Source organism: Anguilla anguilla, chromosome 5 (genome assembly GCF_013347855.1).
Source record: "Anguilla anguilla isolate fAngAng1 chromosome 5, fAngAng1.pri, whole genome shotgun sequence".
NCBI classification, from domain to species: Eukaryota; Metazoa; Chordata; class Actinopteri; order Anguilliformes; family Anguillidae; genus Anguilla; species Anguilla anguilla.
Window position 1 is genome coordinate 13249674 of NC_049205.1, and position 16494 is coordinate 13266167.

Here is a 16494-nt window from a genome sequence, read left to right on the forward strand (position 1 = left end):
CACAATTAAAAACATAAAAATAATATTTAGTAATAGTCTTTATATTGTGACAATATTTATTTCTTTCTTGGTTTTCAAGCAGCGCAAGGTCTTCTCACCCAAGGACCCCTGTAGTTATATTGATATAGGAAGCCATGCCGCAGTTTCCTTCAGCACATGTTGCATGGCAATAGGAAATGGTTCTAATACAAGATTAAATGTCATGTTTTCAAGAATAACTGGCTAATATGCACACATAATCCTCTGGAGGCATAACGGCACTGCAAAAATAGCTTTGGAGTTACTTAAAGTGAATTTTTTATAGTTTAAGACACTAACGGCTGAAAGCCCTAATACTCATCATTGTAAAGCCAGCAGCCAGGTCTTAAGCAACCTCTGATAAGTAGCTGAAATATCCTTCGTTCAACACAAGAACTGCCTAAGCCAATAAAAAACACTAAAACTGAAATAATATAACAAAAACTCCAGAAAGTTAACTATCCCATTAAGTCAGATAACACAGAACCTCCAGCATTCGAGTTTCTTTGCTCTACCTGAAGAGTGACAAGCACTGAGCAACTAAAGGTCATCATGCGCCTTCATGGGTGAATGAGATCCTTCACAGTGAAGCACTCTGTGCATTTTGTTATTAGCATCATAATGAATACTATTCCCAATATCATCCAGCTCCGTACATGGGAAAGTTCTTGCACTTCAATAACAGTGTACCCAGCAGCTCACTTAGTTCAAGTACTTTCTGAGAAGTTATACGCTGCTTATTTGATCAAAGCGTGTGATGAGTCAATATGTGCTGTCACTGGGCTTATTAATATATCTGTAAAAAATATAGACTTGCTAACGACAGCCTATATTTAAACAGAGCCAGAGACATCATTTGCAATGGAAAATGGGATCAACAATGATTGAAGATTTAGGCACCACCATAGCCCCCACAGAATGGGGGTGTTCATGCAAACAGAGCACAGGTAAAACACATCAGAAATACGCAGACTGACCTTGGGGCAATAACTGCGTCTCAGTTCCTTTGTTCTGGAAACCCGTCTGCTTTGCAGAGTAATTACTTTAAGAGCGGCCCTCAGTTACTTAATTGTTTTATCGCTCTTGGCTGCAGAGCTCAGGTACTTCACTGTGCAGCCAAGCGTACGTCCATTTCCAAGGTAGTCACCGAGGAGAGATCGGAGCAATGAGCCAATCAGCAGCTGGCTGACCTCAGATCAGCAAAGGAGCAGCCCGCAGCAGGCCAGTGCACGTGCTCAGTATTGAGCAGAGGGCTACTGCAGGGAGAAGCAAAGCCCCTTGTGGAGAGTAAGCATCCATCCACAGACACCAGAGCACGTATTCAATCAGCTTCGACATTCACTCACATAAAGTGTTACTTTTGTCCCCTCGCAAACTAGCTTAGGACACGTATTGATCGACTCCAGGCCAATGCTCGTCTAGAAAGGTGCACAAGGCGGAGAGAACAATTAAATGAGCAACGAGAAAGCCAAACTCGGTAGCAGGCAGACGTACTCTCACAGGAATGCAGATGAATCCTTACCAGGGCTAAAGAGCCAAAATGGCGGCCTTATGGGAAGCACTCACCCAGTCCGATTTGGGCAGGTCCTGGAAGTCAGGGGAGAAGCAGGAGGATGCCTTGCTGAAGCCGTTGTTGTCAGAGGGAGTCTTGGGTGGCTGGGCGTGCTGCCTGTAGGTGGCACTCTTGGGAGTCCAGCAGAAGAGGTTGATGGATTCATGAACACAGCCTTCGATGTCAATCTCTGAAAAACGTGAAAGAACCTGAATTCACCATCTCATGATTATGAAAAATAAAGCTGAAAGACACATACATTACTGAGGTATGTAAATAAAAACACCCTTAATACTGAAATATATTTAAAATGAAGAAAGAGTTAATAAATGGTTTTGCACTTCTTTCTGACCAGTATCATAAGACAGAGGAGTTTAAGCAAACATCAATTTTGTTTTTTGCATCTATGCCAAACTTTAGAGTACTTTCTTCTACCAGTTAGATCCATTTGACCTTCCATCTTGTTTCCATTCATTACTTTTAAGGATAGCTACTTGGATTAGCACCAGTAACTTCACTTGGCTCTGAAAAACAGTCTTTCCTGACAAAAAGTTCCATTCACGCTCTCACCCAACAAAAAGGATTTTGAAAGTGGCTTTCGCCTTGTGTCACGGCACTTTCCTGTACGATGCACCGTAAACCAGGGATTAGAAAGGGATTCGTGGGATTAGGGGAGGACTTTACAATTTAGTGATTCTCCTGCCCTTTTCCAGTCACTTACCAAAATATCAAAAGGGACGCTTGTCGTGACCAGTGCAGACTACACTGAAACCGAACATCAGAGATTTTTTTTTTTTGTTTTTTTATGGGTAAATCAGATTCCTGCTGGTCAGAGAAATATAGATAGAATTCCAGGGCCATTCCATGGAAACAGCGGTGGTCTGGGATTCTGCTACAGGCTGGGAGGGCAATTCTCCAGGGCCATGGAGCCATTACAATGCAGCTCGCTTCTCCTCCCGACAGCACTGCACCCAGGACTGATAACCATTTAAGCGGCCAGCTGAAAACCCTGGGCCGAGCACTTCTCTTAAAAGCAATCGTTTCTCGAACCGGGATTAGCTCCGCTGATTGCCCGGGGTTCGAGCGCCTTTTGTGCCAGACTGGGCCTCGTTAACGCAATCAAACTCCGGGAACAACTGGTGCTGAGCGTGCATAAGCGCTCATTAAATTTCAGCATTAAATTACGTGTGGTGGAGACTGCGGGGGGAAGAAAAAATAATTACAAAGAATAACGGAGAGAAAATTGCCAAAGCCTTGTCCAATCCGTCATCGCCAATGAAATGAACACCTTTAGAGACCCTGAATCAGCCTCTTAATAAATGCAATCCTACTAATAACTTTGTTGATGTTCTAATCAAATCAAAGGCACTGCATTTACTGTAATGCTACATTAGCGTACCTTTTCATAATCCCAACAAGAAAAAGTTCAGAACACAAGTTACAAAAAGCCCCACTGTTATAATCACCAAAACAAATCAATAATGCTGAACTCCAAACTTATGAGCTCAATGTACAGAGGGAGCATGTGACTTACAGTAAAACTCCTGTGCAATGCTGCGATTTGGTTACATGCGACGCTCTATGAAGTGTTTAAACTGTGCGGGCACAGGGCAGCTAACGTTTGACGTGACGGGGGAGGGAACGCAAATGTGGCTCCTGCCCGCTCCATTTCGGCCCTCATTATTCAGCGGAGCCGAGCGGACCCGCGGGGGCCAAAAGCGGACATCTTTAACGCGCGATTCCGAGCACGGAGCAGTCCCTCTCCCCCGCTTTTCCGTAATAGCCCTGTCAATGAAAATGAACGTCAGGAGAGATATTCGGTGCATCCAGACCTATGAGTGTCTGCTTCATTTAAGGCCCACTAGCCTGTGTCTTCATCTAAACCGTTACCTTTTCCCTGCATCTTAAGAACAGCCAACGGAGTGAAATTCAAGCTTTGTAATGCACTACAACATAAAACCATTTAGCACGCACATTTATCAGTTTTAAGTATCAGTTAAAATAAGGTGGCTTGATGGGAAAAGACAAGGAAAGAGTGGAGAGAAATTGTATTCAAACAAAGATTGATGTAGTTGGCAATAATTAACACACGGAATCAACAACGCACATCAAATGAAATTAGAACCTACAGAGAGCTCCAACAACCCACCTGTTAAGCCCCAGCAACGCGCTACAGGGGAATAACCACAACAGCAAATGTGCTCACAACTGGGGGCTCTTAGTAACCGACTTGTTAGCGCACGCAATATTAAATGAATATTTCAGGATTCATTAGAAAGATTTCAGATGTCGCCCTTGAAAATGCGCCAAGCAGAATCGGGTCTAGTCTAGGCATGGATCCAAAGCTCTTCCATTTATTGTGCGCACATGTGTGGGGTGTAGGTGGAGGAGCGAAGTAGACAGTGTGTGTGTGTGTGTGTGTGTGTGCGTGCATATGTGTGTTGGGGGAGTCTTGTCTAGTCTCTTGTGCCGAGCTTGGGCTTTTTAAAGACGTACACACGGATATCGTGTAGCTACAAGTGGACAAAACAGGAGGAATTAAACAAAGGAACCCCGGCCACAGAAATGGGGGGGGTCCATCAATCTTCCTCTCCTGACAGGCGGCGGCGGTTCCTCTGAGGGGAGAAGCAGGTGTGCGCTACAAATCACCTGACTCTCGACCCCTCCCGAACTCACCTGGCCCAGTTCCCGCTGATCCCGGGCCAGCACCTGGCGTGCCCGACGAAAGTCCTGAACCTGCCCAACCTGGGCCGCGCCGTGCCGAAAATGCCAACGGCTGCACCTGGCACCGGGGCGCCCTCGTTAGCTGGCCCCGCGGGCGGTTCGGGAAAAGGGCTACATTTAAGGACCGCCGTGAGGCCCCGTGTTTTTATGGCGGCCGCCATTTCGTTTTTATTATACAGTTCAGCGTTTGTTTTACTGTCATTTTCGCCCGATGCCTATTTAGTAACGTTACGACTCTTTTGTCCCTGTGTTGTTGTTTTTAGCTGCTTTTGTGCGTTGAATTTACCGCTTCATGCCATATCAGCCTCGTGCATTTTTCTGAGCGAGAGAGCGCACCAAATACACAAGATAAGCTCTGCGCCGGCTAGCAGGTGTTGCGGAAGGAGAGGGGAAAATATAATGTAACGTTCCATAAAAATGATTGAATGCAAACCTCTTTGTTGCCATTGGCTCTCCACCAATGTGAATCTGAGAGGCGTTTTAGTATTTTTTTTTTTTTTGTGCTACTGTTAGGAACCCAGAGTGGGAGAAGCCGGATGTCCAGCGGAGGCCTGCTTTTTGCGGAATGGAAAGCAGGTGGGTCATCCTTCTCTTTAAGTGGAGCGGTGCCCAAATCCGCACGCTTCCCAAACAACCCCCCCGGGTCCCCCGGAGGTGCCCACAGAACCGGCGCGCGGGGGTCTGAGTCCAGCGACCGAGTGAGTCATCAGGCCAAGCGAGCGGGGCGGGGCTAGCGGTCTTGCGGCAGAGAGCGACGGCAGCTGCTCTCTTCATTTATGGCAGACCTGCTGGGCGAGGCCCCTGGCTAAAGCGATATGCTCCCTCCTCCTCCTCCTCCTCCTCATCCACCTTCTCTACACAGCACTTGGTCACCAAGGTTGCGAAACGTCCGTGTACTGTGTGTGTGTGTGTGAGGCGTTTGCCCTGTTCTTGCATTCGGAAAGCTGCTGAAAGAAGCACAGAACCTGGAGAGACCTATAATCCTACACAGAAAAGGCGCCGTTTGAGAGAAACTCCAGGTAACAGCACAGTAAGGCACCTACATTCTTAAAGACCCAGTGCAATCATGATTGACTGACTGACTTACTGATGATTTGTCAATAGTTACATTATGCATAAAGAGCCAAAGAAAACAAATGCATTGATATTAAACCTATAGTATTAATTTAAGGCTTCAAATATATATTTTTTTTCTTGAAAATGCCAGTTGTTATATTGTCACTGCAGGAGGGTCTCTGCATTGGTCTCTTGGAGACAATGTAGCGCTGTGATTTATATTTAAACCAATCAGCAGCGTGCCTGTTCTGTGATTTGCCAATCGGAAATGAACAGCGCCTGAACAGACAGGCAGACTCATACCTCCAGCTCCAAAGCTTGAAAATGTCACATTTTACCTGAAAATTGAATTGCATCATTTTAATTTTTATACATTTGGTAAGAGTAAGTGTGCTTCTTTATCCTGTGGCATCGTGAACACTAAAAAAAGTGATTGCGCAGGGTATTTAAATGGGAAGCCAGGAGAGTACTGCTGTACCACTGACGATTACTGCTTTTAAGGGCAGATTTTATGAGGAGACTGTACAGGCACGAACATCTAAGAGAACCCACGGCAGCTGACGCCAGACATATTACATCCTGAGCATAGCAGGCTAACAACGCTCCAAGGTGAACTCTGCAGCAATCATTAAACGCTGACAGAATAATCATTCCAATCATAATAATTAGAAATGCAGCAACTGCCAATCTTTTAATCCACGTGCTTTTAATCAGTTTCCATCGGCTAATGAAATGGTTGACGCTATGAGTGGGGGAAGCCTGTCAAATAAATCATTGCGGTGATTCCCCCTCTCTGTGTGACTGGCCCTCTCTCGAATGCTTACCAGCCCTTTCTCAGAGGCTAGCAACCGAACAGCAGTGTAACGGATCAAGAAGTGAGAAGTTCAATACGCAGCCCTGTGCAATATCTGCTGCAAAATGAGTTGACAATACAGACCGACAACGACGAGCGGGAGGGAGAGAAAAAATGATTACCTATAAGCAGCGATCTCGCCCACTCAAAATTGCAATAAATCACAGGTTGAAGTAAGGACATTGATATATTGTGCTATAAATCAAAGCAAAAGCAGAGATTAAAGCTTGTCAGTCTGTGGCACCTTTTCCCAGTATGGTCTACACAAGACATACACACACACACACCTAACTGTAAAATCTTAAAGAATTCATTCCAAACGCGCTGCCGAAGTATCACAGCTAAACGCTCCAAGCGTTTTCTTTCTATCCTCAAATGCCATGGCAACCAGAGCTTCCCCTCTTGTTTTGGAAAGTAATCCTGCCTTTGTATCTCTGTGTACACAGAATTAGAGGCACGCACCGCTCTGAATGCGCTCGGTAATGCTGCCGCATTTGCTTCAATCATCGTTCATCACTTTTAACTGGCACCGACTCGAAACGGCAGAAGCCCCCTCGGGGTCGACGCTCTCCACCGAGCATGCTGGGAGGACTTGTGCCAAACACGTTCTCCTGGGTAACTGGTTACCTACACCCGTCCGCCCCGCAAAGGCTTATCCGTGGCGACGGTCGCTATAGACAAGCAAAAAAAAAAGGACTGAGGACCCACAGCGGATGTCGCGTCACACTTCAGACTACTGCTCTACATCTCTCCTTCCCGCATCATTTACCACACAAATTGCCCAGGCAGCGGGCTCTGACTGACATTTCTCCACAAGATTCCGAAGTCCTTATTTACCCCTGTTAAGGCGGGAGCATTAGGGAATATTCTCCAATAGCAGCATTGCACTTTGTCACTTGGAGCAAATACCGCTACGTCCAAATTCCTCCTCACAATACCATGGCTGAGAGGTACTTCAGGTGCTAATCTGGATGAACCAATAAAAATAAGGACCATTTTCGATCTTTTTTTAAAATCGGCAATGTTTTGGGAAAACGGAGAGAGAAGGTAAATTGGTTCACTCAAGAACACGGTTTAATCATCTGGGAAAGTGGCTGGTTGGAAAGGAAAGCATACAGACATTGCAGGGCTGCAGGAACAAATATGAACAGCTTTGGGTTCAATACAAAACCCAGAAGAAGGAACACAAACATCCACTACAGCCTAAATGGGTCTGTGTGCATGGACACAATAGAGTAGTCAAACAGTGAATGCTTAGACTACATTACATTATAATTGATTTGCTTATCTAGATTTGATGTCTTATTTATGCAGATGACCATCAGCCCAAGACCAAGAGTTGCTCCAAATACTTTTGGTCATATAGTGTACATTTCTACAGCTGTTTCACTCATATATGCTCAGGAACCACTGCAGTGCCACGGACCGAGATCAGAACTTGCAACCTCTGCACTATGGGCCCGGTTCCCCAACCACTACACTATGCCATCGCCCCTACTCATAGCCCGACAGACAACACAGAGAATGTGTTCAAAATGTTTTCATTGGTTTTATCTGGTCTACTCAAAGATGGTTTGCGCATGTTCTTCACTCCAATGTTGAGTGAAACACCTGCTTACCGCGAAAAGCGTACTGTACACCAAATGAGACCCATTGACCTTTACACTGAATATTCTCTGGGGACTATTAACCATCTGGCCTGGGCACAGATGGCATTCCCGCTCGTCTCGCCAGTGTAAGCCGAGCCGGAGAGGAGACGCCGCTGAGGTCACGCGAGTGGGCGGGGCAGGCGGGCGGGGCCCTCTCACCCGGCAGGTCGGAGAAGAGCAGGATGCACTCGTTGAAGCCGTTGGCCAGAAGGCGGTCCCTCAGCTGCTGCAGGATGGCCACGCCTATGCAGAAGGGGAAGGAGGAGTTCCCCAGCACGAGCGTGTCCCACAGGTGGAAGATCTTGTGCAGAGGGAACACGTCTGGAGAGGGACGAGAGGGAGAGGGAGTGGACAGACTTCACACCAAATAGCGCACAGACTCACTGGGTTATCTACAACATAGAGACATCCTCGCACGGAATTGTCACAATCTGATCAGACACTAACTTGTTTATCAGTAGCTTGGATAAGGGGCAGGGGAAAAAGCCAAATTACTTCACTCTGAACACTTCTTGAAAAAGATGTTTTTGCACAACGGAAAAAGAAGCGCTTGTTCTTGTTATTTGGGGGTGTGTCAACCTTTCTTCATACTTCTGTATTAGTCATTTGGCGATCAAAATGTGAATTTCCATTCTGTCCCTCAACATGCATGTGGAATAAATGCTCATTCCCCACTACGCCCTCAAACACAAAGGCTGCTGTCAACCATCAGTTTAGTCGAAACCCTTACTTTTAAACAACCCACTAAGCTTCCCTTCCGACTGGCTGTCATGCTTAGAACAGTGGCGGGTGGGCCGCTCCGCTCCGCGCGAGTGTGGGAATGCGTGGGCGGGTGACAAGACCGCGCAGAGAGACCCCTCAGAGCGGCGCATTAGCGGACGGCTGGGACTCCGGCAAGGGCCGTAGGGAGAGACAGTGGGGGGGCGAGGTCGAGACTTCAGCCGCTCGCATTCCCCACTCTGGGGACCGGGGTGAAGGCTTCCGGAACTTTCATTAATGCAGAGAATCAAACGCGGATGGTAGGAAAAAGGGCAATCAAATTTACAGATGAGCAGTCTGGCAGAAACTATTCTCAGCGATGGCTAAAAGGTCCTGAGGTATTTCATGGCAGAGTGGATATCAGCCATCCAGCAGTGCCCAGGCATCCTAGGCATCCATCAAAAACACTGACAGCTGCAAAAATGGAACATATTAAGGTGTTTATTTGGCTCCTTAGCCCTGTCATCTTGGGGTTGTGGTGTTAACTGAACTTACTGTTCTATGGCACCAGAAAAGTTTAACAAAAACAGCTACAAGCCTATCAGGACTCCACTTGTATTGGTAATCCTCAATAAAAGCCCATTTTTACTCACTTGAAGTTCAACACACGAACGCACACACACACAACACACACACACTTTCCAGCAACAAAAAATTGAAATGTAGCCAAAGCAACTAGTGAAATTAAAACTTGTTGCCGGTGTTTGCTTTGACGTGAGGGAAAAACAAGTGGAAAATTGCCCTGTGGGCATGTTACCAGGGCAACCTACACAAACGGAGGTCCCAGCCTGTTAGGAATGGGATGAATAGTTAATTTCGCAAAAACCAGAGACCATGCCCTGTAATCTAAAAAACAAAATGGCTAATTCACATAGGGATAAATTACAGATGAGAGTAAGTATACAGTTGAAAGCAATTATGTATCCTTTAAAAATGTAGTTATCCCTGAATAGATACATTTCAAAAGAAGATTTATGTCATTTTTTGGGCAAACAAGGAGAACAAAGGAGGCAAATGAAGTTGCATGAATGGATGCTTTTTTGTGACAGTGATTTATCTAGCTTGTAAGAATTTCAATAAACTCTGCAACCATTGATTGAGACTGTACGGTGTTTTAACTTCTCCATGAAGGTAACTGATTCTTGTGTGATTTACCAATTTAGATGCCAGAATAACTGTGCACTCCTGCACTCTAAAATGACTGAAGGTAAAACTGCAATTATCTAAATGAAACTAAATTGCATTTAATGCCTTGACCGAAAAGAAACAGGTACTAAAAATGACTATATGCATGTTCCAGTGTGATGAGTTGATTTTATGTCTGTAGGGCAAGATCAATGGACAGTTCACTTAATTTAGGCTGTACTAGAATATAACAATTTTACAAATAAGAAGCAATTTCAGGGAACGCTCCTTAAAGAGGCCTTATTTATATTATTAAATTATTGAAATTCCAATTGTTTTTGAATGTGACAAACATTTTTTTAAAGGTTTGGCTGGTTTAACAGTCCTCGGGACTAGATCCATTGCTGGGATTCAATCAACATTTTTCCTTAAAGGCATACAATGTTATACAAACGTTCTGAAATAACCATGCATATCTATGATGCACTGGCAATCTCTGTCTTTATGTGCTTTTGCTGAATCTGTGCACCTTTACCTGCATTTGTTGCTCCAAGAAGAGTTTGCTTGCTTTATGTTGCACTGTTGTTCGGTTGCTGATTTCACTGTAGTAATATACTAACTCTACTTAACTAGCTAGAGACGTTAGATGGGGTACTCGGGATGAGTGGGCGAGATTGGAGACGCAGGAGGAGACTTCTTTGATTGTTAACACAGGACCACAGCAAGGCTAAAAAATCCTACATAGTACGCCTTTAACTTTGATAACATTTAAACGCAAAAATGTATTGTCTTAGAAATCAGTTTGACAAGCGAATCACTAAAGCTAACTCGTCAAACCGAGTTTGTGAAGAAAAAGGACTTGCTTGTGTTTACTTGTAAGTCAATGTTAAGGACAAATGCTCAATTTGCTTAAATATGCTTAATAAGTCTACAGTCCTGACTCAAAAGATTTGTAATGGCCAACGACACTGTTGACAGCCAATAAGGTGCGCTTTCTTTGTCTAGCATCAGCACACCGGCAGTGACAGGGCTCCAGTCGTAAACATGTAGATGGTGATGGGAAAGCGTCTTTTTGGCTGTTTTAGCTCAGACCATTACACACACAAGTGCAGCGGTGGCCAAAGGCTGTTGCTGCTGCTGCTGTTGTGCCCATTTAGTTTATGCAGTGCTGTCTTCCTCTTTTCCTTCTTTGTGCAAGTTTCCAACAGGAAAAGGGGGGCTAAGCTAAAAAAATCTCCAGAAGAATCCGGTAGGGAGTCTTATGAAGTGTGAAGCGGCATGATTCCCAGTTTTCACAGAATCTTAAGATGTGTGCACATCAAGGACTAAAAACCCATGACTTATGACAGATTTTTTTTAAATGTGAGTGTTCGACTTTAGTTGTCTAGAAGCCTTCTAATGTATGGGAGGCCTAAGGACCACAACCAATTATACAATTAAGGACCAAACAAAGAGCTTTTCAGAACTAGGGTGCAAGTCTGCAATCCATGGGTGTCCAATCTTATCTGGAAGAGCAGATGTGGGTGCAGAGTTTTGTTAGAAGCCCAGCATAAAAAAGCTTGATTCAACTAATAAAGCTCTTGAGTGAGGTTTCCGTAGTGCTCGTCTAAAACAAGGCTGCACACAGGCCTGCCCTCCCTGGATAAGACTGGAGCCTCCTGTGGAAAACTGAATGATTAATTGAGACAATTAAAGTACTGTGATGTGTTTATTGCTTAAAAAGTGGCTTCAGAGAGTTTTATATTGACCTTTTGGTGTTGGAGGACAGAAGTTCAGGTAATAAAAAAAGAAGCCAGAAAAATCTCACGGCATAAGTGAAAAAAGAACACTACAGGACTACAGGACACAGAATTTCACCCACAAACACAAATAACTCCCTACTCCCCACCTTTTAATTATAGTCAATTTACAGAGCTATCCTATTCTTACTGATGTAATGAACCCGGACTTACGTGTAAACATGGTGAGGAACCACGGAATGGCGTATAGCTGTAGATAAAAGGGAAAAAAGTCAAATTATACAACAGCATAAAGCAACAAAAATAAACAAACCGAGTCATATGCTTTGGTTCCCACACAACCGAGGCACTGTGTACATTCCTCTTTCTCCACTTGAAACTTTATTCACACTGAAGTATGTTAAGAGTGCCCAACACAAGTGCTGGAAAGGGTGGCCCTGGAAGCAGATTTTTATTAACAGCGTTCCACTGTGCCGACAGATAAAGACTTGAGGATTACTGGGGTTAGCTGTCAAGAGTTGCAACACAGATGAGAAAGAGCTCCACAGTGATAGCTCCACCGTACGCTGTGAGAGCTTGTTATGACAGCCAGTTAGGCGCATTACGGTTATATTCAGGGCAAACCATTGTAAGAGGACGTTGAAATAAAAAAACAAAATGCACCATCCTCTACACAAACACCTGCTCCAATGCCTCTGAGTCGCACTGAGCAGTCTTGTTCAGTACTTGATTGACAAGTGGAAATGTCGAGCCGGGCTGAGACAGCTCCAGAGGTGTGCCTCATCCATGGTTCAAGGGTGTGGTACATGCCACTCAAACTCATTCGCAGTCTCAGTGCTCATAATCTACATGGGGCTCATTCTTCCGACCTTGAACTTAAGGTGGACAAAGCTAAATAAACGTACAATACATTTTCAAAAAAAGAAGAACAATAAATCCTCCAAAATTGATTTTTGAAAATGTCGGCACTAATGGCACCACAACGTCTACTGAATTCAAGATGCAGTTCTTTAAATACTGTAGTCACACAGTGCAAAGAATTCATTCAAGAATGAATTGTAAGAACTGGACCAATAACTGTACAAATAAAGCATTTATTGTTAAGGAAAACCAAGGGAGTACGTGGGTATGTGCAATGGCCTCGCAACAACAAAGTCTAGCCTTTGTTTGCTTCAAGCTAGCAGCAGTATGTTAATATTTACTGTAACTAGTGTAGTTGGTAATTTAAGTTGGTAACTTCATACATTGATTAATCTATGCTTTGCCCATGGATTATGTTCTTAGAAATTGATTATTCTTTAAGTTATAAGGTAAACAACAACTTAAATAACATCAGATGTTTTTTTGTGTTTTACTCTATGAAATATTGTATTATTTCTATTTGCCCTCACACATCAGAAACTTCAATAAGTACACGGAAAACCAATGCTAAAAAAGAACCAGATGGGGGAAAAATCTGTTTATATTCCTTGTAGTGGCACTGCAAGTGAGAAGCGAACATGCTATTTTGGTAAAGTAATACTTGCATAATTTTACGATGTTCTCTGACATTTCAGGATTATTTATAGTTTGGGAAGTCTAGTTCCTGGAAATACTTCAAACGTGAAGCGGCAGCGCTGAGCTATGCTCAAACATTATCCTCACGAGGCTGCCAAAACAAGTTTCTCTATCAACAAAAAGCAAAATGGCAAGCTGTTGTACACTGCGCTGCCATCAAAAACATCATGATAACACCATTTGCGAAATGGCACCAATTTAACAACCTCTAAATACACAGCCGGCAGGGTCTCCTTTCTTTAGAACAATAAACCAGTAATTTAAAGAAAGGATGGCCATAAATGCAGTGCAGTTCTCTACATTACTAAACATCACCTTCTGCACTGGTGATGAGAGATCTGAGAGTTCTACCAATATCTGAAACGGAAGACCCCTAAAATGGCCACTGTTCTGCAAACAGAAGCGCCTGAATGAGCAGTTAACTAAATCTGAAAGAAACCTCAAACAAAAACTATTTTCTCTGTACTTTGAAGAAGAAAATTAAAACATTCTGACTTCTGAGAATACACTGCAGTCTCATCTCTACAGAGCTTTTCAAAGCACGCAGAAAATTCCCTGAGTCAGAAGTCCTCTCTAGTCTTTCTCCTTTTTCTTAAGTACAAATTTATTACAAAAGTACCTCCCAGCACCATTCTAAGAACCAGAGGCAAACCAGCTGAGGCCGCAAAGTGGCACATATTTGCTTAACCTGAGCCGTCTTTAACCTTGTCTTAATATGGGCAAGGGAGAGAGAAGCACAGACGCTGAGGGATTTCCAGCCACGTCTGTCATTAAGAGCACCTGATAAATCATAAAAGGCTCCGCAGGAAATCGCACAGGGCTCAGCCTGAGGACCGTACGCTCCGAGAAAAAGCGAGGACTGCCCGGAACGTGACTCAACCAGGCTTTTTTTGCCCCCCTCTCTTTTCTTTCGTTCTGGTACACAGCCAAACTTCTGCCCCATTGTCCTTCGCTCTCGTGCCCGTCCACTCACGGCCGGCCGAGAGGAGGGAAAGGACCCCTCTCCTCCTGAGGGGCCCCCCGCTGAGTACTCACGTCTGGTATGAATCCAATCTCATTGAGGTGATTGCTGAGCTCGGGGTCGTGGAAGGCTATCATCTGAGAGAACACAGTCAGGTACTCTGGAGAAGAGACGGAGGCAGAAGGAGAGGGTACGAGAGAGAATTTTTTTCATCACTAACACTAACTTTCTATCACTAGCACACGTTATTTATTCATGCTTGCAGGTAAAATAAAAAGGGAATCAGTGAGTGTGCTCACACAAGTATATTTTCCGAAGCAACCTCTAAGGTTGAGGCTGCATGACAGAGGCCAGCAATGGACAAGATGTAAGTTTCATCGTGCGAACACTCAAGGACAGATATGTGTTGCGTGGGAGCCAGAACATGTTTGTGTGTCCGTACACGCGCGCGGAGATGTGTGCTAGCGTGTGCACCCTTGCGCGCACGGGTGTCTGTCTCCCGGTCTACCAGCCAAAGCCGAAATTAGCTTCTGATGGATCGTCGCGGGGTTGGCAATTTCATTTTCGACGCGCGGTATCTCAAATGGGAAGTCATAAACAGTGGGCTCCAACGAGACGCGCTCAAATGAATTTCCCTTTTCATAAACAACAACGAAACGAGAACAATAATCAGCGCAATGTGAGGCAGCTCACTGATGTGCTTACCGCCCTAGGTAAGCAGGTTCTGCGCTATCAGTACGAACAGCTCAAAGGACATACTGGCCTGTCAGACGGATCAGAATCCTGCCCCTTCTGCTGGCCACTTTTCGTGTTCAAAGGATGCGCTCATTAAGGACTGATTTGTGGCAGGGAGGGGGGGTTGGCAAACAGATGCATTTGCTGACATCGCCATTCCCTCTCAGATGCATGGATTAACACCCGTGCCGGGCTGGTGGGCTCACCTTGAATGACGTGAGAGTTGTCCTTCAGGAAGAAGTTGTACAAGTATTTAGGAATGAAGGCAGACATGCAGGCGTAGGCCAAAGCTGAGGGAGGGAGGGAAGGAGGGATGACTCAGAGAAAGAACAGAAACGGAACAGAAACACACCCAAGTATACGCTCATCTATGCTAACACCCTGACATTTCCATCACGTTCCCACTGGACTGCCCTTCCAGCTCATGAAATATGGAATTATGGGAAAAAAGACTTAACCAACATAACCTAACTACTGTACTTAGAAACCGTTCTCTTACCTTCATTGTTGAAATTCAAATACAGGAACGGTGCACAAAGGGAGTCGAGACCTGAAATGAAAAAGTGATCACATTCATATGTATTCATCCAAAATGAGAGATAAGAAAATAACACATATTTTGAAGATGATATATTTTGAACATAAGACAGGCACTCAAGTTCCCTCCACTAAGGAACATAACATTTGAAGAATGGGCCACGACTGCCGCCTAGTGGTTACACGTCTGTAACATTTACAAACAGCAAAACAGCATCTCTTACGGAAAAGGGAACATTCAACAATTTACTGCAAATATGAGGTCTTTTCAGAAAATAAAATTATAAATATACATCACTGCAGTTTTAAAAAATATGTAGCAACATCTGAAAGCAGCAGGAATTTGCAGATTTGCCCATATATTATGAAGTGCTGCAGTATTAAAATACATTTTATTTGTGGTATATTACATTTTTGTAAGGGATTTTAATTTGAGCTTTGCATTTATACAGAAAGTAGTGAACCAGCGGAGAAGGACACAGACCCTGCCAGTAGACCAGGTCGGGGTGGGACACCACCCAGGCCTTCAGCACCCGCCTGAATTTGACGTGACCTTGTGGGGAGGACAGGAGCTCGTCGTACTGGTGACAGCGGGGGATGTCCACCTCAATCTGGGCAGAAACACCGTGTGTCGGCCATTTTAGAGAAGCAGATAAAACTACCCAAAAACCATTCAAAACTGTGTGCACTCGCCCATAAGACACACCCACAGAAACGATCAAAGTAAAATTTGGTACCTGTCTGTCAGTAGGGATCGGCGTGTCCTTATCTATGGCATCATATTTAGCCTGAATGTCTCCCTGAAACGGCATAAAGGGCACATTTCCGTTAATGTCTTCCACTTTATTTCCTCCATTTAGAATGATGAACGCCCGCCAGTCCCCTCGCGCTTTGCTCCCCCACCTCCACTCCCAGCAAGGCTGCCCAGGCCAGGCCTCGGAGCAGCGGGGGGATATCCACTCTGGCCTCCCTCCAAACCTGGTTCTTTTTGAATGGGTACGCCTACAGAGGGAACACAGCACAAAGGCCTCTGTCAGACTCGGTACAGTCGGACAACTCCGCCCACGCACAGCTGAGGATGAAACGAACCGGAACGGCAGGGCAAACGTCCGCGCAAGTTGAGATGTATTGGAAGAGGACGAGGGCCCGCGTTTAAAGCAAAAAAAACGTGCAAACCCTGACAGATCAACAAATCAATGTGGAAGGAGGGAAAGGACAAAATCTTTCAT

General features: G+C 44.7%; 1 protein-coding gene across 2 annotated transcripts in view; it reads right to left on the reverse strand.

Moving 5' to 3' along the window:
* tbck (TBC1 domain containing kinase) overlaps positions 1 to 16494 on the reverse strand; it is a 52138-nt gene that overhangs the window by 26506 nt on the left and 9138 nt on the right. For both annotated transcript variants that reach the window (XM_035418407.1, XM_035418406.1), the window contains exons 15-23: positions 16169 to 16267; positions 16003 to 16065; positions 15750 to 15876; positions 15228 to 15278; positions 14935 to 15018; positions 14068 to 14153; positions 11689 to 11725; positions 8012 to 8173; positions 1585 to 1760 (exon numbers count right to left, since the gene is read on the reverse strand). In XM_035418407.1, the coding sequence (XP_035274298.1) occupies positions 1585 to 1760; positions 8012 to 8173; positions 11689 to 11725; positions 14068 to 14153; positions 14935 to 15018; positions 15228 to 15278; positions 15750 to 15876; positions 16003 to 16065; positions 16169 to 16267 (885 nt within the window). The remainder of the gene's footprint in view (positions 1 to 1584; positions 1761 to 8011; positions 8174 to 11688; positions 11726 to 14067; positions 14154 to 14934; positions 15019 to 15227; positions 15279 to 15749; positions 15877 to 16002; positions 16066 to 16168; positions 16268 to 16494) is intronic.